The sequence below is a fragment of the Protopterus annectens genome, chromosome 3.part0, assembly GCF_019279795.1.
Source record: "Protopterus annectens isolate FY-2018-M chromosome 3.part0, PAN1.0, whole genome shotgun sequence".
Taxonomy (NCBI): domain Eukaryota; kingdom Metazoa; phylum Chordata; order Ceratodontiformes; family Protopteridae; genus Protopterus; species Protopterus annectens.
The window spans coordinates 7,616,734-7,640,456 of record NC_056731.1 but is presented as its reverse complement, the minus strand read 5'-3'; the positions used below and the strand labels follow the sequence as shown (position 1 = coordinate 7,640,456).

At 40.0% G+C, this 23,723-nt stretch overlaps 1 protein-coding gene across 1 annotated transcript in view; it reads left to right on the top strand.

Annotated features, from left to right (window-relative positions):
• The window catches only part of MASTL (microtubule associated serine/threonine kinase like), a 1,083,009-nt gene that overhangs the window by 855,293 nt on the left and 203,993 nt on the right, over window positions 1-23,723 (top strand). The window contains exon 8 of the mRNA XM_044064547.1: window positions 5,010-5,111. Within this exon, the coding sequence (XP_043920482.1) occupies window positions 5,010-5,111 (102 nt within the window). The remainder of the gene's footprint in view (window positions 1-5,009; window positions 5,112-23,723) is intronic.

Here is a 23,723-nt window from a genome sequence, read left to right as displayed (position 1 = left end):
CCTTTGCCTTGAATTCCCCCCCCCCCCCTCAAGGACAGTCACCAAGAGATGCTGTAGTAGTCCATGCTTGGCTCCTGGTCTACTTTATGCATTCATTCCTTTATCCTTTATTCCCAAATTTCTTCAGAAAGTACGCCGGTTAAAGAGCAGAGTAATCCTCATTGCTCCCTTCTGGCCTCGCCAAGTATGGTTCACCTTTCTTTGGTCTCACCTGATTTGTCCTCCCTGGGCCACTGGAGCCTCTTCCAGATCTACTATCCCATCCCTCAGGACAGACTAATCTGGATCTTCAAGGCCTAACATTGACCACATGGTTTCTCCAGTTCCAGTGATGGCTGGACATTCCAGGGTTTCATCCCCAGTCCAAAAGATTCTCATTTCCTCCCACAAAGTATCTACCGGAAAAATCTACAAGAGCAAGTATAAAAGATTCTCCATCTGGGCTCAACAGAAACTGATGGACCCTTTTATGGCTGCTATTCCAGTAGTATTGGATTTCCTGGCTTTCCTCTTCCAAAATTGCATTATTCCACAGTTAAAGTTCAATTGGCAGTCATTTCAAATTTTCACATTGGAGAAAACTCTTGCTCTCTAGCTTTGTCAAAATTATGCAAGGCCTTTCTCAGAGGTACCTTTTTGCTTCGTCCCCCAGTCAAAGATTCAACCCCCTCATTGGGACCTAACTTTGATTTTATAGGCATTAGCTCTTCCCCCATTTGAACCTGCAGCTAAGGTAGATTTGAAGTTTGTTTCCTGGAAAACAACTCTGTTGGTAGCTGTTACTTCAGCTAAGACTGTATCTGAACTGCAAGCCCTTTCTTCTAAATCTCCTTATTTGATCTTTCATAAAGACAGAGTATCTTTGCAGACCAATCCATCCTTTTTTTTTTTTTTGTCTAAGGTGGCAGCAGAAACCAGTATTAATCAATCAACCTGCCTGTCTTCTTTACAAATTTTCAGAACAAGGGAGAATACATGCTACATCTCCTGGATGTGTTCATAGACAGTTGCGTTTTTATCTGGACAGGACAAAATCTTACTGGAAATCTGATCAACTGTTCATATCTTTCTCAGACATTACAAAAGGTGCAGCAGCTGCCAAATCCACACTGGCTAAATGCTTATGAAACTGCATCTCCTTTATTTATTCTTTGAAAGGAATTCCTTTGCCTGGGACTGTCAAAGTTCACTGTACGAGATCCATGGCTGCATATCCTTCTCCAGAGTTTCAGTTGATATTTGTGCAACTGCTTCATGGTCAAATTCTCATATCTTTATTACACATTATAAACTGGACATTATCTCCAGGAGTAGGGCTGCTTTTGGCTCTGCAGTGCTCCAGAATAGTCTTCCATGAGGGCCACCCTAGGTTGTTGTAGCTGGGGACTCTGTCCCACAAGTTGAAGAAGGAATGAACATGACATCAGATAAAGAAGTTATGTACTTATTATAACGTTACATCTGTGCTGTCCATTTTCATTTTTCCTCAACCTCCCCACCCTCCTTCCCCCGGTCCATAGTTATGAAAGGCATATATGTTAGCAGCAAACTCAATCTGAGGTAATCTGAGGGAATGGGACATTATGGGATGGAGTGGAGGAGCTTGAGCTTTGAATCCTAAGCTTGTAAAGTGACTGAGTTGGATCAGAGGGCTGGATCTAAAACCCACAGGTTGAGGAAGAATGAAATGGACAGCACAGATGGAACGTTATGGTAAGTGCATAACTTTTCCTCTTAAAGATCCAAAAAGATTTCCAAAAATAATCTTGACAACTCTTTTGAACCAGACAACACAGATTCTCCCATCTCTTTAAAATAACCAAGGATAATTACAACAAACGTCCCCATAGGATGGATTTGCAAATACAGGATATGGGATCTCTGATTTATCCCACCCTACAAATTCTACAAATAACTGCCTGGATGATTTAATTTTGATCCCCCTCGGGCAATGATGTGCAACAGGTTTTAAAGGAGGCTAAGAAGCCTGTTAGTAGAAAATCCTGTTTAGTTAAATGGAAGAGATTTTCTAGTTTGTACCATATCAAGAGCCAGGACTCTCTTAAGGCTGAATACCATTGGTTCTCCAGTATCTGTGTTAATTGCTGAAATCTGTCCTTTCCTATTTATTTATTAAGGTTCATTTTCAGTCATTTCTGCTTGTCTGCTCTTAGATCCCCCTTCTTTCCTCCTTATCTTGGGTAAAACAAATTTTGAGAGGGATACTTCACATTTGTTCATGTTGGAAAGAGGTGGCTCCTCCTCAGGATCTTAATTTTGTACTAGAAAAGCATGCCATTTTACCCTTTGAACCAGTTCATCAGGCTGATTGAAAGTTTTTAACATGGAACACAGTGTTGCTTACTGCTTTAACTTCAGCTAGGAAAGCATCTGAATTCCAAGCTCTTATTGTAATTCAGTCTTATCTTGCCTTTTGTAAGGATAGGGTAGCCTTAAGAACCAGTCCATCATGCCAGAGGGTGGTATCAGAATTCACTGTAAATCATTCCATTCATCTCCCTGTCTTCTTTCCTGCATAAAAACATAAGAGCGTGAGAATCTTATTTAATATGGATGTCTGCAGACAACTCTGATACTACATTTACAGGACAAAGGACATGAGTCTCCAATCAGTGCTTCATCTCCTGTGAATGTAAGAAAAAGGGACAAGCTGTATCAAAGCATGTAGTTGCCAAATGGTTATCGCGTCTATATCATAACATTGACAGCTTAGGTTGTCGAATCCTAAAACATCGACACCTAACCGTCGAAAGCTAACAGTAACAAATGGGCACATCATTGAATTCTTTCCTCAAGGGGAAAAAATTTGGGTGGCCATCCATAAACAATATAAACACACCCAAACATAGTGGGGGGGCTTCCCCTCCAACTAAATATACCAACTCCAAGATCGGTCTACATTGGGGAAAGGGCAAATCCCCGATAACGGCCATGTGAATTCTTTCCTGAGGAAAGAATTAAATGATGTAGGCGTTCTGTATTGTAAGCGTTTGCATAGGTGTCGATGATTAAGCATTCGACAACCTAAGCCGTTGACAATTCAGTAGGAATCCTGGTTATCTCATGTCATCTAGTGTTGCTATTCACACCATTTAAAGACTCTTCCTTTCAAGATCAAAGCTTCCTCTACCAGAGATTTGGACACTTCTATAGCTTTTTTTGAAAAGGGTAGGCTCTAGAAGTATTCTAGCATCAGCGACTTGATCATTTGTACACAGTTTAACTAAATATAAAGAAACTCCTTCTCCTGGGCAAGAGTAGAATTTGGTAGGACTATTCTCCAAGGGTTACTGGACTCTGTCCTTTCCTCCTCCTCCTCCTTTGGAAATCATTCCATATACTTCAGGCTACTGCAACAGTGATCTAATGCTGAACCTAGTACAGTTGTGTAAGTAAGCTTGCCTTAACAGTAGATGTTTAAATAGATCAACACCCTCTCTCCTTTCTCTCAACTATTGTGCTTTCTTTCTGAGTCTCCTACTAGTTCTTATTCCTTTATCTAATCTGGTGCCACAGAAGGATTCCCTTTATCTCTGCTTTTCTCTCTTATCTTAGCACATAACTAATTCTATTTGGACTCGAGCCTCCTTTTCTGTGAGACAAGAAAGTGCTGAATTTGGTACTGATATGTCTGCCTTTATACCAGCATTCCCTTGTTCTTCCTCAGATGTGCAGTGCATGTGGAAGGTGCCCAGAAGCTTTTGAATACTAACACGATTTCCTATCCTTGGCAGGATATGTCACGTATAGCATAGACTACTTGCAGCAGTAATCTATTCAAACATCAACGGTTAAGGTAAGTTTACTTACATAACCACATTTTCCTGTTCAGCCTGAGCAGGAAAGATCAGAAAATGGTGTCAGCTGATGCCCCTCTTGTACCACTGAGGTCCTGACATTTAAGTGGAGGGGAATAACCTCAAACCAAGAGACAGTGTAAAGCTGTCTGTCAGATTCCTGCAAGTAGGAATCCCAGAACTGATGTAATGACAATGAATATACTTGAATATTTGCAATTACGGTAAGTTCCTAAATTAACTATGCTTCTGTGTGTTTCTTGACTTCCAGTAGTATCTTCTGTATGACCTAATGTGCCGAGCCCATCTGAGGGGAAATGCACCTGGCTTGCTTGCCTGCTCACGAAGAACTATTAGGAGCTTGAACATGGTCTGCTGTAGTGAGTCTGTCTACATGAGGTGTTTTCCTAGAAAGATGAGTGCTGAAGGAAAATTGACTTGGCTAAATGCACCTTGTGGATCAAAGCTGGAGATCATCTGAGGTGGTCTGCTACATTATTTAGCTGTCATAGTATATACACGCATCATATAATGTAATCTTATGGTTCTGTGTCCATTCTTCTATATTCGTTGCCCTCTGCAAGAGTTGTATGTTTGTGTTCACCCTCGTTTGTTCAGATAGTCTGTAGCTCAATTGCACATGCTTTTAGGCACTGAGCCTTTCTGAACTCTTCGTGGTGTTCCTGTACTAAACATTTAAATCATATAAGGGACCCATTATAAGCCCTTATTTTTGTTTCATCTGGTATCACAGCCTTATTTTCCCACCTGGAATACTGACTTTCTTTTTGCAGTAAAATCCATTTGTTACTTTATCTGCCATTTGACTGGAAGAGAGGCATTTAGTCCCTGCTTGGATGTGAGATCATGCCTGAAATGCTAAATATATGACTACAGTATAAAAATGGTGTGCCACCCTTTGGGTGAGAGATTGAATCAAGGTCCCTTCTACTAACTGGTGTTGGCATTGTCCTGCTTTGTATGTGAACACGAGCAAAAGACCATGTTACTGTTTAGAAAGAACATCCCACTTTAAAATAAGGTGCACAGTACTCCATTTCATATATATTTGCTGCAAGCATGTTCAAGACTATATTATTTGTATTATGCTGGATTAATTAGTGTCTCTCAAAAATAATACACCAGAACTGATTTGTTTAATATGTTTAATTTTTGCCAAAATTCTTATAGACTTAACTTGGCCAGAAGGTGATGAGGAATTATCAAAAAATGCTCAGTCTGCAGTAGAAATTCTGCTAACAATTGACAGCAATAAAAGGGCAGGTTTAAAAGGTATGTATACTTTGATCATTTTTAAAACGTAAGTATTCTTGAGCTTGCATTCACATTCTTTTTGTTGTGATTTGCTTTTTTACTTTTCTCTGGAGCCCCATTAAGATGTCAAAATCAGTGGGGAAACTCATTCCATAACATGGAAGTATTGGATGAATTCAGACCTTGTAAAATTGAACATATTTTCCCATTTAAGAAACTCACCCATGGTTTCAGAACTTATAAGTATCACCGTTGAAATGAAAAAGTCTCTTAAAAGCTTTTATATTATAGTGCAAATGCATAAAATATTTATTATCCCGTGCAGTGTGTATACCTTTAAAACTTGTTTTAAGTGATTGGCATACATGCAGCTTTTTTTTTTTCATGTTTGTTTATATTTGAAATTTGAGTTCACCAGTGTTCACTCTTGCATTCATTGCATTATGCTATACCCCCACCCCAAAAAATGACTACTTTTTGGCTGTTCAAGTTTGACATTTGCATTGTGTGCAATTTTGTTTTTACTTCCAGTGAACTAGCAGAAAATTATCAAAAGTAATAAAATGTTCATTTATTGATTATGGGCCTTTTATATAAAATGTTTATCTGATTCATTCTTGTCTTAAGAGAAATTACATAAATTGCAGTGAAAGAATATGCTTCCTTGGAGGGTAACCATCTGCAGTGGGTTAGCATTCTAGTATTTGCTTTGTATATCCTTTCACATGGGTCTTCAAGGGTAAAGTTCTCACTTGCATGGATTGGTTTCTTGGTCTGTATTGATGTTATGTACATGAATTCAGGATAATTCCATTTACCCCCAGGGCTTTTGATACCCACTTCATTCCAGCAGGTTGAAATATTTTTATTGCCTCTTGTCAACGCTGGAAAGTTTGCAGTTTCATGCTCCTTAAATGCTGTATTAATCACCAAGGTTTACATTAAGTGCCTTACAGATCTAACATCTGGGGTTCTCCTTGATGTTTCTCAAAGTGAGTTTATTCTTTGTTCCATTCCATTTCAAAATATATTTGCTGTGAGGTTTTCATCTTGAAGGGAGCATGCAACATACACTGGAGCATGCCATGATGTTACATTTTCACTAGGAGATCACATCTACAGGTGTTGATTCTTTTCTGCTATCAAAAAGCAAAAAATATTCTCTCCACAACGTCAAATATCTCAGACCAAATACAAATTTATTAAAACTGACAAAGCTTTCCGATAACAAAATATCCTTCCTCAGTGTCTTACATAAAGTTAAAAGCAAGCATTTATATACAAAACACAGCCATAATCTAATTGTAATACTTAATTAGTGCTTAAAGACATAGTAACTCTAATGGAACATTAATCAAGGAGAAAACTGGTATTGTTAGTGCTTTTGCTAGTCATCCTAAACATATTCATATTACCAATAGGCATACTAGCCATAAAATTAAGAAAAAAATGTTTTATATATAAATAGACAAAAGCACTTCATTGTCAGTATTTAAGAACCGGTTTCAAAGTGACCTGCTTATTTATACTAGGGGCTTTATCTGCTTCAAGTCTCAATATCCATTCGTATTCCCTCATATCAATATTATCACCCCATCGTATTCCCGAATGGATAACAGAAATAACCCTAAAAGTAAATACATGGTTAGAACCCATCATAGAAATATGATGTGCTAAAGAATTTGTGTCTACATTTTTCCTAATCTCAGATTTATATTCAAGGATTCTATCCCTTAATCTCCTTGTTGACTTGCCCACATAAAACCCGGGACACTGCATGCATGTAGGAAGATGTACTATCCCTGAAGTGTTATATGTTGCTGTGCATCGAAAAGTAAATTTTCTACCACTAACGGGGTGCACAAAATCCACATCCTGGTTTATCCTAGCACAACATGAACAATTAAAGCATGGGAATGTACCCTTCTTTTTGAAATCTGACCTTTTCAAGTTATTTAAAGAAAAGTCCTTATAGCACAGCAGTTGGTTCAAGTTCTTACAGTTTCGATAGCTAAAGAAGGGTTTATCAGGTAAACATTTTTCATTCCCAGGTATAGATTTTAAGATAAACCATTTCTTTCTTATTACTTTCTCAACTGTCCTACTCATCCTATTGTACGTCATAAGGTATCTAAGTGGCTGTTCATTTTTAACATCCATAATATCAGTACCAGAGGTGCCGGAAGCAGAATAATATGGTCTAGCCTTAGAATCTCTCAATCTCAATACATCCTTCATAGCAATTTCTGTTTCCTCCATATTATAACCTCTCGCTAAAAAATCATTACTTATTTCCTGCATCTGTTTATTACATACCTCTATTTCTGTATTCAATCTACTAGCTCTTAAATATTGACTTTTCAGCGCACTTTTGAAGGTTCTCCTGGCATGCATACTTTTCTTATGGAGGTATTTATTTACCTGGACCTCCTTTCTATATACACTAGTTTGTAGTCCAGATTCTGTCTTAATGTTATAGCCAAGAAATTTAACCTATCGTCAGAAAACTTCATGTCAAAATTAAGAAAATCGACAGTCCCATTCAAATCTGTGAAAAAATCATGCAAGTCCACTACACTACCTCTCCAAATAAAAAAAATATCATCCACGAAACGCTTATAGAACCGAATGTTCATAGCAAATCGATTATTACTTCCGTGGATGTAATCCTCCTCCCAAACATCCAGGGTTAGATTGGCATAAGTATTTGCTACTGCTGTGCCTATTGCAGTACCTGAGATTTGATGACATTTCCACAGAAAACAAAAACATTGTCAGAACTAAATCTAAAAGCTCATATAGTGTTTCAGTAGTTCGACCCTTATCTGAACCATGTCGATGGAGTATTCTTACGCATTCAGTACCATAGGTGTTAGGAATTATAGTAAATAATGATTTTACATCTAATGTTACCATATAGAAATCATGACCATCATCATTATTATGCCAATTATAAAGTTGTGACAAAAAATCACCACTATCTTTTATATAGCTTGGAACAAACTTCAAGTATTTCTTCAGTTTACACTGTAAATAGACAGAAAGGGGTTCCATAATCCAACCACCACCCGAGACAATTGGTCTCATGGGTGGGTTATCAAGGGATTTATGAACCTTTGGTAATCCATAGAGGGCAGGAATAGTCTGACATGGTACACTCAGATAGTGAAAAGTATTGAGATCTATGTCATTCATTAACTGAAGATCATAGCTAGACATATTAACCCTGCTAATCATATCGTCTACCTCTCTATTATTAACCACTTTGAAAGTAGTTCCATCACTAAGAAGACCTAGCATCGAATGTACATATTGGTCCACGTCAAGTATCACTGTAGCACCTCCCTTATCAGCTTCTTTAATCACAATCTGTTCATTTTCATGTAGGGATCTCAGTGCTTCATGCTCAAACCTATTTAAATTATACATACTAAAGGAGCCATTTTCCATATAACTTTCACAAATTTGTCTTTCACAGATTTCATTAAAAACAGAAATAACAGGGTGACTAACTGGTGTAAAAAATACTACTCCTTTTGAGATGATTATTTTCTGTTCCATTATTCCCACCATACATGTGTTTCAGGTTCAAATTCCTTGAAAAAAGCGCCAAATCCATAATAGCATTAACCACATCATCTGTGCAGCAGGAATAAACTTAATACTATGTGACAGAAGTGATTGCTGTGCATCAGTCAACCTATATTTCTAAAGCTTAAAAACAACCTGCTGGGATGTAGCAGCATCGATGTTAATATCATTAACATCATGGATAGCATTATCACAATTCAAAGGTACTACATCTAATAATTCACATATTTCATTATGATCGACAATCATTGTATTATCAGTATTAGATTGAGTGCACAATTAAAAATGCTCAGACATAACCTGACCATTTTTCCCAAAGCTGTTACTATTTTCTCCATTAGTAGTATGTCGAGCAGTGAATGCGCATGCATCAAACTGATCAGGGGAATAAACATTAACAGCTCTACCCTCAACAGCAAAAGTTCTATCAAAAATATGTTCATCAAGTAGTTCCCTAGTCCCCTTGCATTTAGCACTATTAGGAAAATGCAAGTGTAGTCTTCTCGACTCATCAAAGCACTCAAGCCCTGGAGATATTACAGAAACATATAATTCCCTAGCATCAGAAGCATTTATTCTATCAAGCTAGTCGCATATTTCAATATCTGATAGAAGACTTATCGTCGACACAGTCACAGATTGCAACAGAGTTATTTTCAGACTTTCAATGTCGCCAAATACCTTGTTGTTACATCTAACTATTCCTGAGCCCTGCTCCTGGTCACAGGGCCATTCCTTGTTCTTCCTCTTGACCTCGAGCATTGCTGGAAACGTTGCCGTTCTCGGGGGACTATCTTCTTCGGTAACTGGATATTTAAGCCCTTCAAAGCTCCTAAAAAATAATTTTTAGGCATATTCTCACTCTACTTCCCTGCAGAATGTTGTGCAACCATTACTTCACGGTTGGACATATCATCAGTATGCGCTAACGTTGTTGGTACATTCGTAGAGAAGTTGTTAACATCTGATTCATCATCGGGAACAGGGTGCTCATTTTGAACTTGCTGTGTATGAAATGCTACAGAAATGTTTTCGGAAGCTATCCCCCAAGTACACGAAGCATTTTTACTAACGTTATCATTACCAGCAACAGTATTCCTTATAATAGGAGAGGTTCTTGGCCAACTAAAAATATGGCCGTTATTAAAGTCATTGACATCATGTTGTAACTTCCTCTTTTTCGTCGCTTCTAGCTGCTTATCAAAGCTGTCCAATCTACCCAGCATGGTATCATATTGAAAGATATAAGGCATAAAGCTAGATGATTCAATAACCTGTTTCTCCAAGTCATTAATCTCTACACACAATTCAGTCTCTTTAGGCATAAAAAAGTCAGTTCCTGACATTTTTTTTAATAGCTCAGGATAAACATTGCCATAAGATGGCATGTTCAAAACTCGCAGTCCCCTAGGCACAATACCCAGAGCAGTATATGCGTTGAAACTGTATCGCTGCCATTGCAGTTTTTTAAAGTTCTTAACCTTATTTTCCAAGGTCTGTAGCTTTGATAAAAAGTCATTTGTCTCACCTGCCATCACATTCCGAGTAGTTGTTCCATTGTGCATAGAACTAAAATGTCCAAGCAAAGAATTCTCCCTCTGTAACAATCCATTTAATGTACGAACACCAGAAGGGTTCTCCATCACAGGCTGTGTCATATAAAAAGTAATATGACGTCCACCAGTAACCAAACAAGCAGGAACAACCAAACAACAAAAAATGTAGAACCAGTGGTAAAGTGGAGAGAAACAGTTCAAGGCAAACAGCAAAAAGCAAAAAATATTCTCTTTACAACGTCAAATATCTCAGACCAAATACAAATTTATTAAAACTGACAATGCTTTCGGATAACAAAATATCCTTCCTCAGTGTCTTACATAAAAAAAAGTTAAAAGCAAGCATTTATATACAAAACACATGACACAGCCATAATCTGATGATATCTTACTACATGCACGCAGTGTCCCGGGTTTTATGTGGGCAAGTCAACAAGGAGATTAAGGGATAGAATCCTTGAACATAAATCTGAGATTAGGAAAAATGTAGACACAAATTCTTTAGCACATCATATTTCTATGATGGATTCTAACCATGTATTTACTTTTAGGGTTATTTCTGTTATCCATTCAGGAATACGACAGGGTGATCATAATAATATTTATATGAGGGAATACGAATGGATATTGAGACCCAAAGCGGATAAAGCCGCTGGTATAAATAAGCAGGTCACTTTGAAACCGGTTCTTAAAAGAAAACAAAGAAAGATTAGGAAAAAATAAATATTGACAATAAAGTGCGTTTGTCTACTTACATATAAAAAATGTTTTCTTAATTTTTATGGCTAGTATGCCTATTGGTAATATGAATATGTTTGGGATGACTAGCAAAAGCACCAACAGTACCAGTTTTTTCCTTGATTAATGTTCCATTAGAGTTACTATGTCTTTAAGCACTAATTAAGTATTGCAATCAGATTATGGCTGTGTCATGTGTTTTGTATATAAATGCTTGCTTTTAACTTTATGTAAGACACTGAGGAAGGATATTTTGTTATCCGAAAGCTTTGTCAGTTTTAATAAATTTGTATTTGGTTTAAGATATTTGACGTTGTAGAGAGAATGTTTTTTGCTTTTTGCTGTTTGCATTGAACTATTTCTCTCCACTTTACCACTGGTTCTAAATTTTTTGTTGTTTGGTCTTTTCTGCTGTCCACATATTTTAGATCTTGTTACCAACAGCCCTTGAAAAGTTTGTGTTCATTAACTAAAGCAGCAAAATAAACCCTTAATTGTTATGTGGCCAAGCTTCACTGCAGTTATTGTATCTTCTGTCTGGGAGAGGTCTGTTGTACAAAACACTGCCACAAGTTTTAAAAGTTCACAGTGGCCATACACAGATGTTAGAAGAAACAACTCCTTGCCTGCCTATCAGCAGACTAATAGTATCTGAATGTTTCTTACATGGGTCAGTGATAGTGCCTGGGTGGATACCTGGAGCTGTCAGAAGGCTAGAGAAATGGAGAGCAGACTTCAGAAAAACTTCTTGAAAGCAGGTTCATCTACAGAAATGGCCTCTGGTCCCCACATATGACTGCTTCATCCTCAGCTACCAGAGGCTGAAGCTCACACTGTTATCCACTTTGGCAGATGACAAGGGGCCTACCTTGGGGGAGCGGGTAGTCCTTTGGTTCCCACCTTCAGAATGTATCCTGTGGTGTAGACACTTCCCTTCCCAGACTGCCTTGTTTCCATGGAATAAACACATATGTTGCTTGGCTCTTTCTGATCTTACTCAGGGCAGAGTACTGCTCTTTCTCCATATTTTCTCCCAAAGCCATGTTAGATGACCCAGAATAGAGGCAGGTCCAGCAGGTTGTCCTATGCCAGGCCTTTAAGTTCGGGAAGATATTTCCAATTTGGTGAGGATCTGTTCACTCGAGTGCGAAATCTCTCCTTTTGGTAGTATCGCAAGATGCCAACATCAGACCGGGTGTTGGACTGTCATGTTCCTGTGCTGCTATTATCAAGAGCCCTCTTTAGCATCACTTTCCTGATGCCTGATGCTCAACACCAGGCCATCATACATCCAACCCGGTGCATATATACCTTAAATGGGCATTTCTGTGCTGAAGCTGGCTGGAGGGGAGATTCCCTCCTCTTTGAATTTCCTTGAGGAGTCTAGACTCGTGGCCATTGTCTCCCAAGACTGATATGGATAGTGAGTTCTTTCCTCCCTTTGACTCCTCTCTGGATGATCCCCTTTTGAGAAAGCCTGAGACTCATAAATCCTTTATGGACTGGCCTAGGGTCCCCCATCCTTATCTTTCAGCCAAATCTCCCTGAGTATCCAGGGTTAAAGGAGGAGGAGAAGAACATTGGGTCACACTGCCTGTGGAAATTATCAAAGTTGCAATATGTTGCAGCCCAGAAACTGTTTGATTTTTCACCACTAGCACCACGAATGCTGTCTGCTAACCCCAGGCTGATAAGGACAAGATCTGACCTGGCATCCTCTGATTTCCTCTTACGTAATCTCGTCTTACTAGCACAGGCCCCAGGGACTTCACACAGCATTTTCCCACCTTTCAGAAAGGCCAGGAGTGTTAATAATATTCAGAATGACTGCACACTGATCAACTGATTGATTCAATTTTAACACTGGAAAGTGTCCAAAAAAAGCCAGTAAAACTATCATTTTGGATAAAATTCAGTTACTAATCACACTGCCTGGATGTCAGCAAAGATGAATGTGAAGAAAGTAAGAGAAAATCAGCTAGAAAAGGAGAAGAAAAAAACTCTTTCTGAGAAGAACCTTACAAAAACAGTTCAAGTTTATGCTTTCGTGCAAGAGAGAACTTCCAGCAATTTAGAGAAAAAATAAATCAATGCGGTCAGAGGTCTTTAAAATAAGAGAAATGCTGAAGGAATATATAAATTCAGGTAACAAAAGGCTACAAAAATAGAAGCTTTAACTAGCTGTTCAAATGAACTGATTAAATACTGCAAAAAATCACAGGTTGAAATGACAATAATGATGGCTGAGTGAGAGACATCTCAAGAAGAGCCATTTCAAAAAAATATTTGAACTTCCTGATTAGTCTGGTTGCTATTCAAGGCATCTTCCAGTCAAAGGCTACAACAAGCCTACTTGACCATATTAACCATACTGAATTCCTCAGAATTTCCCAGTTCTGAGGCTAAAATAATGCCATGCCATGAATTCCTGAGTGGCCCCTTCAAATCATTATTTTTTTTCTTTATTTACAATTTTTAGCTAAAGGCCAACTATGTGTTTATTCAGCTGTTTCCTTGTTTCAGAGATGTTTTTCTCCCCTGTCAGTTGAATCTAGCACCATACAGCTTTCACAGTGCTTTGGCAAATAAGTTTGACCATTTCTTCCATTCCCCGTATTTACAGCTCCAGTACTTTCAGCCATCTTTAATCCTTTGACATTCTCGCAGAGCTGTACAGATATTATGGATGCTGTTATGGCTTAATAATAACGCCCTTTGCTTTTTACAGTTTTGTTGGCCAACATATGGTTATCCTTCAATCATTATGTTTTGGTAAGGTTCTATAATGTGATCACTTGTTCTTAGTTGTTAAAGGAATGATCGCATTACAGACATCATCTCAATTTTCGCTAGTTTGTTCCACTTGCAACAGTACTCTGAACAGCTTACATGGATTATTGCACCTTCAGTTCTCTAGTATGATTTATTTCTACAGCAGAAACTAAGAGAATATACAGTGGGACCTCTGTAAAAAAAAAAAAAAAAAAAAAGCATATAGTTGAATGTGCAGTTGTATCTTTTCACTCTGTGTTGCAGCGGCCCTTATCTTTATTATTTATTTTTGGAGTTGAGTCTGGCCGAGTTATAATAAAATGCTTAAATATTTAAAAGGGACAATCCTACTGTTTAAAATTCAGTCAGACGACTTTGAAGGGGCAGTTGCAATGTGATTATCCGCAACACCCACTATGTTACATCATCATGGAGCCCCTCATCCCCCTGTCATCTATGGTCATGTTCCATGTGGGAAACGGCTATTTTTTATTTTGTTTGAGTTAATTTGCTCCTAAAAGAGACAGTTCTCATAAGCTATAAGTTCATAATGTAATTATCCACAGAATGAGTTTTGTCCACAAGTTCTCCTTTACAAATGCAGCAAGTTCTTAAGTGATTTTGGAGCTTGTTGCATGTGTAAAAGACTACTTCTAGAAAAATGGATTACTGAACTGTTATTGTTTGTACTGCATACCTCTAAACTACAGATTTTTGCAGAATGTGCAGATTTTTGCCTCATATTTTTGGGTTGTTTCTCATAAAATCTGTGGTTTTCTGGCAAATCACTGGGATGATGTGAGGACTGAAGTCACTAAATAATGATATATGTTTATTTTTATTTTTTATTTATATAGCATTTGTTTACCGGGAAAGTCTGACTTGGAACAGCCAATTTTCAGCTGAGGCCTGGGCAGAAACGCTCCCGGTGCATGTCTTTGTAATGTGGGTGAAAACTGGAGTATCCAGAGGAAACACACACGAATGCTGGGAGGATATTCAGACTCCGCACAGAAGGCACCCCAGCCAAAAATCAAACTGGAGAACCCCTTACTGTGAGGCGACAACGCTAGAGCTGCACCACTGTGCAGTCCTATTTGAGTTTGACTTCATATTATTCAGACAAATGTATGCTAAGACAAATCCTGTTACTCTGTTAACTTTCTTGTTTTTCTTTCGGCTTTTCCCAGTTAGGGGTCGCTACAGCAGAACTCCGGTCCACTAATGATTGGCAGTATTTTTTTATGGGTGCCAGCTTAACGCCCAACCATCAATGAAGGCACGCCCATTCTACGCATGTCTTTCGAACGCCACTCAACCGCGGGGAGGACATGCAGACTCCACACACAATGCGCTCCAACCGAGAATCGAATGGGAGAACCTCTTGCTGCGAGGCAACAATGCCACTGCTGCACCACCGCGGCTTTGCACTCTAACTTTCTAAGTTTATGAAAACAATATTTAAAATATGTCCCTATTTTTGGGCCTTTGTCCTTCCATTATGTCAGGCTTTGTCCAAATCTCTTGCACTAAGAGGTTGAGAGGTATGTTGTACTGTCAAAGAAGACTTCCTGCACCTGTAAATAAAAACTGATATTGGGAGACAGAGAAAAAATAGTTAAACCTGCTACTCCATTATTTTTAAAACATAACAAGCCCTGTAATCAAATGGCAAATATGTGCAGACTATGTTAGAGAATGCTATCATCAATCCTTTTATTTTTGTATTATGTTTTTCAAAGTTGTCCTTTACTAACGCAGCAAGTCTAGGTCTTGATGCCTTTGTAAAAACTTGGAGAACAGGATCTCTAAATTAGCATTCCTGTACTTCACGTAAGGGCTAGTGTGATTTCAGATCTTGCTTCATGGAGGTAACATTTTTGAGAATTAAAAGTGTGTGTGTGTGCTCACAAAAATGCAAGTGTGCTTGAATGTGCCTGTGTTTGTGGGTGCGTGTGTGCCCCAGGGCATTTATTTGACTGCACAGCCTTGTGCTTTGGTCCTTACTTTTCAGCTATCCTTTATCAAGCTTTTGTCTGTTCTTAGGTATTAATGCCATATATATTAGAGTTTCATATTTGTGATTATCAGAAAATGCATGTTGTTGGAAAACTTTTTCTGTCAACTACATTTACTGGTAGGACACCAGATTCATTTGTGGCCCTTGGTAATGGTACAAACTGCCCAGAGCAGCAGGGCAGTCACTTGTAGTAATTTGAGTATTAAATGACAGAGGTCAGGACTGGGGTTGGACATAGAGGGAAGAGCTTTCAAATGTCTCTTCAGAAAAAGATTCCTAATGCAAATATTGTTAGTCTAGCAAACGTAGTGTTTAATAGCACTGCATTTGAATCTTGTCCCCAATATTTTTTCCCCCTATTATTGAACTATGAGGTTGAGAGGTATGGTCTCTAGAGTCTCTAATTTGGCAGAATCTCCTTGCTTTTTGCTGATAATTTTTGGTCTTTTCCCTTGCTCACATTTCTTGTAATGTAGATTGCACCAAGTAAGTCATAACAGGCAGATTTCCTGACTGCATATCCTTCTAAAAATGCACAATAATGCAAAACCTGTAATTTTCTAATTATATGAAAGAAGTATTTAAAATCATCCCTGATTTGGGCTATTTGTTATTCTTCTGTGATTTCTGAACTAAGAAGCTGAGAACTATGGGAGTAGCAACATATTAAGTAATAAAGTAATAGCAGCAAATTGAAGAAGCCCTTTTTTTGGCATTTACTTTCTTCTTCATCATCACTGCATGCAACCAGATTGCCTGGCAATCTACGACAATTTCACTAGAGGCACAGAGAGCAACAGACACTCTTAACCTTCAGGGATATTTTTTTCCCTTTGCGGGTAAGGTATGTTTTAATACTTGGAGGACACTTTTTTTGTTTGTTCGTTCAACTCTTAATGGAGATCAAAAGTGAGGTGAGGGATTGCCTCTCAATAACAAGATGAAAAAAGTAGTTAGTGCTTGCTTTCAGTGCTCAGTACCACATGTAAACGGATTGCCAGGTGATCTATAGGCATTTCATTAGAGTATAGAAAGGAGCCGATAAACCTGTCTTCAGAGATGTCTTTTTCCCTTGCAGACAGTTGATTTTCAGACTTCATATCCTATGTAAAATGCACACTAATGCAAATACTGTAATTTTAGCAACCTTCTAAGTGCATAAATGCAAAATTTAAAATCTTTCCATGGTTTTGAGACATTGTCCCTCTTTGTTTATTTTTTTTTCTCTGATTCTTATGCAAAGAAGTTGAGAGTTAAGGGGGTGGCGAATCTGCCTGGGAAGTAACAGTACAAAGACAGATTACCAGAAAGTCCCTAGCCATTTGACTGGAGAGACAAAAGGAAAGGTGTTCTTTAATTGAGGGATATATTTTTCCTTTCAGATATATATGATTTCAAAACTGTCACGACATAAGACTTAGTGGGCAGTGGTAACAGTATAAACTGCCCATGACTGGTATGGGAGAGGTGGCTATGAATAACATCAACAAATCAAATACATTCTTTGGCACAGAATATGAGCAGATTTGGACACTAGACTTATCTATGGTCAGTGTTAGCAGTACACACTGCCCTCAGTAGGATGGCAGAATTTTTTTTTCATTATTATTTATCAACTTTGATTTAACCAACCGCGGTGGTGCAGCGGTAGCGTTGTTGCCTCACAGCAAGAGGTTCTCCCATTTGATTCTCGGCGGAGTGCGGGGAGTGCCTTCTGTGTGGAGTTTGCATATCCTCCCCGCGGTTGGGTGGGCGTTCGAAAGACGTGCGTAAATGGGCATGCCTTCTTTGAAGGTTGAACGTCGAGCTGGCACCTTGGCGTTCTTGAAAATCTACTGCCAATCATTAGCGGACCGGAGTTCCACTCTGGCGACCCCTAACTGGAAAAAGCCGAAAGACAGCAACATTTATCAACTTTGATTTGTGGTGAGGGAGCTGGCTATGAATAACAGGACCAAATTAAAATACATTATATAATGGGCAAACTGTACACTAAACCCCGATTGGAGAATGAATATTCTCTAACAGGGTGTTACTGTACAGGTAATGCCCACTGAAAAAAAACGTGTGTGTTTTTCTTTGTGTGTGCTTGCTTGTGAGTGTGTGTGTGTTTTTGAGAGAAAGGGAGAGCAAATAGACAAGACACCGTTGACTGCAACAGGCAAATCCATCAGCAATGATTTGTTAACTTGAGTTAAAAAAAAAAAAAAAAAAAAAAAAACTCTTAAGCCTTATTGGCTGTCTTTAATTCTCTGTGATTTAATCAAAGAAGCAAATCCATGGACAGAAAAGGGGGGTGGGTGGAGGCAAAGATTTGCAATGCTTACATTTTCTGTGTGTGTGTATACTTTGTGTATGTGCATGCTTACTCGTGTACGCAAGTGTGTATATTTGTGTGTGCGCGCACGTGGATGTGAGAGGAATATAGCCTTCTGTCAAGAAATAATTGGTATTATGATTTCAACTGTCAAAAAACCTGAATAATGTACATCTTGTCATTATTTTAAATTACTATTCATAACCGAAAAACCAGTGCGAGGGACATCAATTCATTAATCATCTTTCAGTATTTTATACTTTGTCATAATGTAAACCGATATTACGCGCTTTTATTGCAAGTAAAATTGTCTTTTTGTGTGTCTTTTTGTGTGTGTGTGTGTGTGTGTGTGTGTGTATATATATATATATATATATATATATATGTATGTGTGTGTGCTTGTGTGTGTATTCATAGGATGTCCTTCAAGGATGCATCTGCAGTCCTTACAAATGGGTTGTCCTGTCGTCAGGCAGCCCTTCGGTCGGCCGGATTCCAAAGTCTGGGTCTGGCCTCGGCTGGTGTCGCACTTCACCCGACGTCATAGCTGCAGTTATTCGGGTATAAAGGCATCAGCCGACGCCATTTTCCTCAGTCTTTCTTGCCGCGTGGCGCCCGAAGCAGAAGCTGTTCGCAAGTGCCGGTCGGTCAGATCCAGAGATTACTACTACCGAATACTACTTCGAAGACTTCTAAAAAGCTAAGTACCCCGTTGGGGACTCTTTCTTGCCTCAGCCGATGTCAGAGAAAGTGAATAACTGTTTATCTTGTGGGAAACAAATACCTCATAAAGATTTCCACTCCTACTGTATACATTGTTTAGGCCCAGACCACGACGTAGCAGCTTGTCTAGCCTGCGCTTCTTTTAACCGACGGACGCTTAGATGTCAGTCGGAGTTTGCTGAACAAATTTTCGGCTCTGATTTTGCCTATATTATGCCGACGGATCCTCCGACTATGCAAATTTCCAAAAAACGAAAAGAAAAGGACCGACACTCGCGGTCCGCGATCTCGGCCGAAACCGTGATTAAGCAAACCGCGAGTGTCTCGGTTTCGGCCGAAACCGAGCAAGCGGTTCTTTCTCCAGCCGAAACCATGCCTTCTACCGAGGCCTCCTCTAACCTGGTAGAATCTGCTTCTGAAATCCAGCCTTCTGTTGCGGTTTCTCAGGAATTATCAGACACAATTCCCCTGGATATTTCAACCCCTGCACGTGAAGCTGCTAGGCCTCCTGCAGCCATGTCTATCAAGGCCTTTGCCAGGGCTAAAGCAGCCAAAGCTTCCAAAACTGTGCCTGCCAAACCCCCCTCACACAGGCCCAGCACTAGCTCTCATATGCTATCTTTGGCTGAGGATTTAATTTCCTTAATTCGTGGATCCCAGCCTCTTCCAGACAGGTCCTCTCTCCCCCCTCCAGAAAAGAGACCTAGAGCAGAGCCCCCTGAACCTGTATCCACTGATGGTTCCTCTGATGAATCAGAACATACAGACCTTCCTGAGGCTTCTTATTCTCCTTATGAAAACTCTGATGCTGAAGAGTCCATTCCTTCAGCCTCTCCACCTGAGGAATTTTCCTTTGGGGAAACCTTGCATGCTATGAGGGAACAATTTCAGTGGCACGGCCAAGATTTCTCAGACTCCAGAAAAAGGCTTAGAACCTTTCTACATTTGCCACAACATAGGCCTTTAGCTATACCTCCAGTTATTTCTGTTGTAGATGATGCATTTAATGATGCTTGCACTGCTCCTGATTCATTACCTCCGGCTCCTGCTAAGCCTGATAGGTTCTACAGGGTCCCGGACACTCATCACCATTTATACAAGGCTCCTTTTGCAGATCCAGAGACCATCGCCCAGGGCCCTAAAGCTGTAGCTGCTACTTCTACTAAAACCCCTCCCTCTGAAAGGGAATCCAGGTCCTTAGAGAGATGGGGTAAAAAAGTTTACACTTCTGCTACCTTGTCAGCTAGGGCTTTAAACTGCCAATTTCATATGATTCAATATCAAGAGTTTATGCTTGACCAGTTAACTAAAAAGCTTTCCTCTGAGGAATCTTTAGATAGAAAATATGTTCAGGAAATGGTACATAACATACAGCAGGTTAGTAACCATTCTTTAAAATGTGGCTATGATGCACTGGAGGCTTCCTTTAGATCAGCCATGACTGGCACAGTTATCAGGAGACATGCATGGTTGAAAGAACAGGCATTACCAGACCATGTCAAATCAAAGCTTTTGGATGCACCCATGGACAAGGTTAATTTATTTGGTTCCCCTGCTCAGCAGGTGCTAAAAAAGATGGAAGAGAAGGCGAAATCTGTACAAACGGTGAAAGATTTCTTACAGGTTCAACCTCCAAGGTTTAGCAGGAACTGGCCCTCCAAGAATTGGTCCTTTCCGGACTCCTCTAAGCCTCTGAGGGGCAGGAATAGGCGTTCAAGAGGCAGAAACCAATCCAGGGGTGCCTACAGGGGACGCCAATGGCAAGGTAACAACCAGCGAGGCACGGACGCAGCCACCACCTCTACAACAACTCAATCACAGTGACTTGACAGTGGCACATACCAGGGAACAACTAGAAGCACCCTTAGGCGGAAAATTAACCTTATTCTCAAAAAACTGGCATTGCATCACAAGGGAAAAATGGATTTTGCAAACTATAGACCAAGGTTACAGGTTCCATTTCCATACTCTACCAGGGAAGAGAGGAATGCCAAACCTACCACCTACTCAAAGGACAGAAGCTCTAAAACAAATATCTCAGCTATTAAGAATGAGAGCTGTGGAAAAGGTACCATCTATGGAGCAAGGAAAGGGATTTTACTCCAGACTCTTCCCGGTACCAAGAAAAGAAAACAAATGGAGACCCTTTCTAGACCTGTCCGCTTTAAACACATTCCTTATTGTTCCAAAATTCAGAATGCTGACCCTACAGCAGCTTCTTCCCATGCTGGGCAAGGAGTCTTGGCTGGTAACTCTAGATCTCAAGGAGGCATACCTGCACGTCCCCATAAGACCAATTTGCAGAAGATACCTCAGATTTCTTGCAGGATCAGAGCATTATCAATTTTCAGCATTGCTCTTTGGCTTATCTACTGCGCCCAGAGTGTTCAAGAAATGCCTGGCATCAGTAATTGCTCATTGCAGACTTCAGGGAATCCAAATTTATCCCTACCTGGACGACTGCCTGATTCAAGCGGACAACAAAAGCAAGCTAGCAGAAGACTTACAGAGAGTCATTTACCTGCTGCAAGCCTTGGGATATACAGTCAATATAAAGAAGTCAAGGCTGATTCCATCCCAAAGAATAACCTTTCTGGGTGCAGAGCTGGACACATCAAAACAAATGGCATTCCTAACTGCAGAAAAGAAAGAGCAACTACCTCTCTACTTCTTGGCATTAACAAAGCAGAACCACCTAACTGCAAGAAAAGTACTGCAAGCTCTAGGCTTCATGGCATCCTGCATAATTCTGGTCCCTCATGCCAGACTGCATATGAGAAAGCTACAGTGGTACCTAAGGAATTTGTGGTCCCAACACAAGCACAGCCTAGAAACCAAAATCCCAATAATCCCATGCCTGAAACAAGAGTTCCTATGGTGGGCTCAGGCCTGCCAATCAAACACAGGATTGCCCTTCTGCAACAGCCAACCAAGCCAAACCATCATGACAGATGCCTCAGACCTCGGTTGGGGGGCACACATGCAGGGCAAGTGCATACAAGGCTTATGGACTCAGGACCAGCTGCGCCTACACATAAATCTAAAGGAAATGCTGGCAGTAAAATTGGCAATCCAGTCATTCAGACCATTTCTCCAAGAAGGTCAGTTGATGATAAGGACAGACAACACCACAGTTATGTGGTACATCAACAAACAGGGAGGCACCCATTCATATCCTCTATGCCGGCTGGCAATGGACCTGTGGGATGTGGCCCTGAGCTACAACATTCAGTTACAAGCAATTTTTGTACCGGGAAAAGAAAACATTCTAGCAGACATATTAAGCAGAGCAACCACAGATGCCCACGAATGGATGCTTCATCCGGACATCTTCAAAGCCATCACAAGGGAATGGGGATTACCACAAATAGACTTGTTTGCATCCCCATTCAATCACCAGCTAAAGAAATTCTGCACAAGGACGTACCACCCACTTGCTTTGAAGGTGGACTCCCTATCTTTCAGTTGGAAAAACCTGACAGCATATGCATTTCCACCACTTCCTTTGATGCACAAGGTGCTTCTGAAGATCAAAGAGGACCGTCCAAGGATCATTCTGATAGCTCCAGACTGGCCAAGACAACATTGGTACCCATTGCTGAGGAGCATGTCTCGGGAACAAATATGGACACTACCCCTGATCCCATTACTGTTAGCACAGAACAACTACAACATCCTGCATCCAAACCTGAAAACTCTGCAGCTAACTGCCTGGAACATTACATAACAGCAATTAACCCAAATTTATCCCAAAGGGTTAAAGACATAATCCTGGAGGCTCGCAGACCTTCAACAAGAAAGAATTATGCAGCAAAATGGAAAAGATAACTCATTTGGAGTACTGCAAAGGGAGAAGATGTGACTCTGGTAAACATGGCCAACATCTTGGAGTACTTGGCAGAGCTCTTCCACACAGGCCTGTCCTATTCTTCCATCAAGATACATGCATCAGCTATTTCAGCACAATACAGCTTGGATCCTCCTGTCTTCTCTCATCCCCTGCTCAGACAGTTTCTGAGAGGAATTAAAATGTAAAACCTCCCAGGAAACCACCATTGCCAGCATGGGACTTGAACTTTGTGCTAGAAAAATTGACACTTCCTCCTTTCGAGCCAGCAGCAACAGCAGAATTACAATACTTATCCTGGAAGACTGCTTTCCTGCTGGCAATAACTTCAGCAAGAAGGGTCTCTGAACTTCAGGCATTAATGGCAGTGCAACCCTTCCTGATCTTCCATCAAGATAGAGTGTCCATGAGAACAAATCCTACATTCATGCCTAAGGTGGTATCCAGAGTGTCATTAAATCAGGCTATCCACCTACCTACATTCTTTCCAAACCCACAAAACAGGGGAGAAAGACTTTTGCATACCTTGGATGTACACAGACAGTTACGCTACTACCTGGACAGGACTAAGTCCAATAGAAAAACTGACCAGCTTCTGGTAGCATATGCCACAGGAAAGGAAGGAAAACCAATTTCAAAACAGACAATCTCCAAATGGATAGGAAATTGCATTAGATTTTGTTACTCCTACCATGGAAAGAAAACTCCAGAGAACATCAGGCCTCACTCCACAAGGGCTACAGCCACTACCACAGCCTTCTTACGAGGAGTGGCTACCAAGGACATTATAGAGGCTGCTACTTGGACCTCCGTGCATACATTTGCCAAGCATTACAATTTACCTTTATACTCTAGATCCCGAGCAGGTTTTGCCACTGCTGTTTTGCAAGGGATCCTAGCTACACCATAATCTCTACTCTTTCCTCCTCCCTTTGCTTAGCTATGGTATTCTACCCATTTGTAAGGACTGCAGATGCATCCTTGAAGGACATAGTACAGTTTTGTACCTGCCATAAATGTAGATGTCCGATAGGAATGCATCTGCAGTCAGGATTACCCACCCACC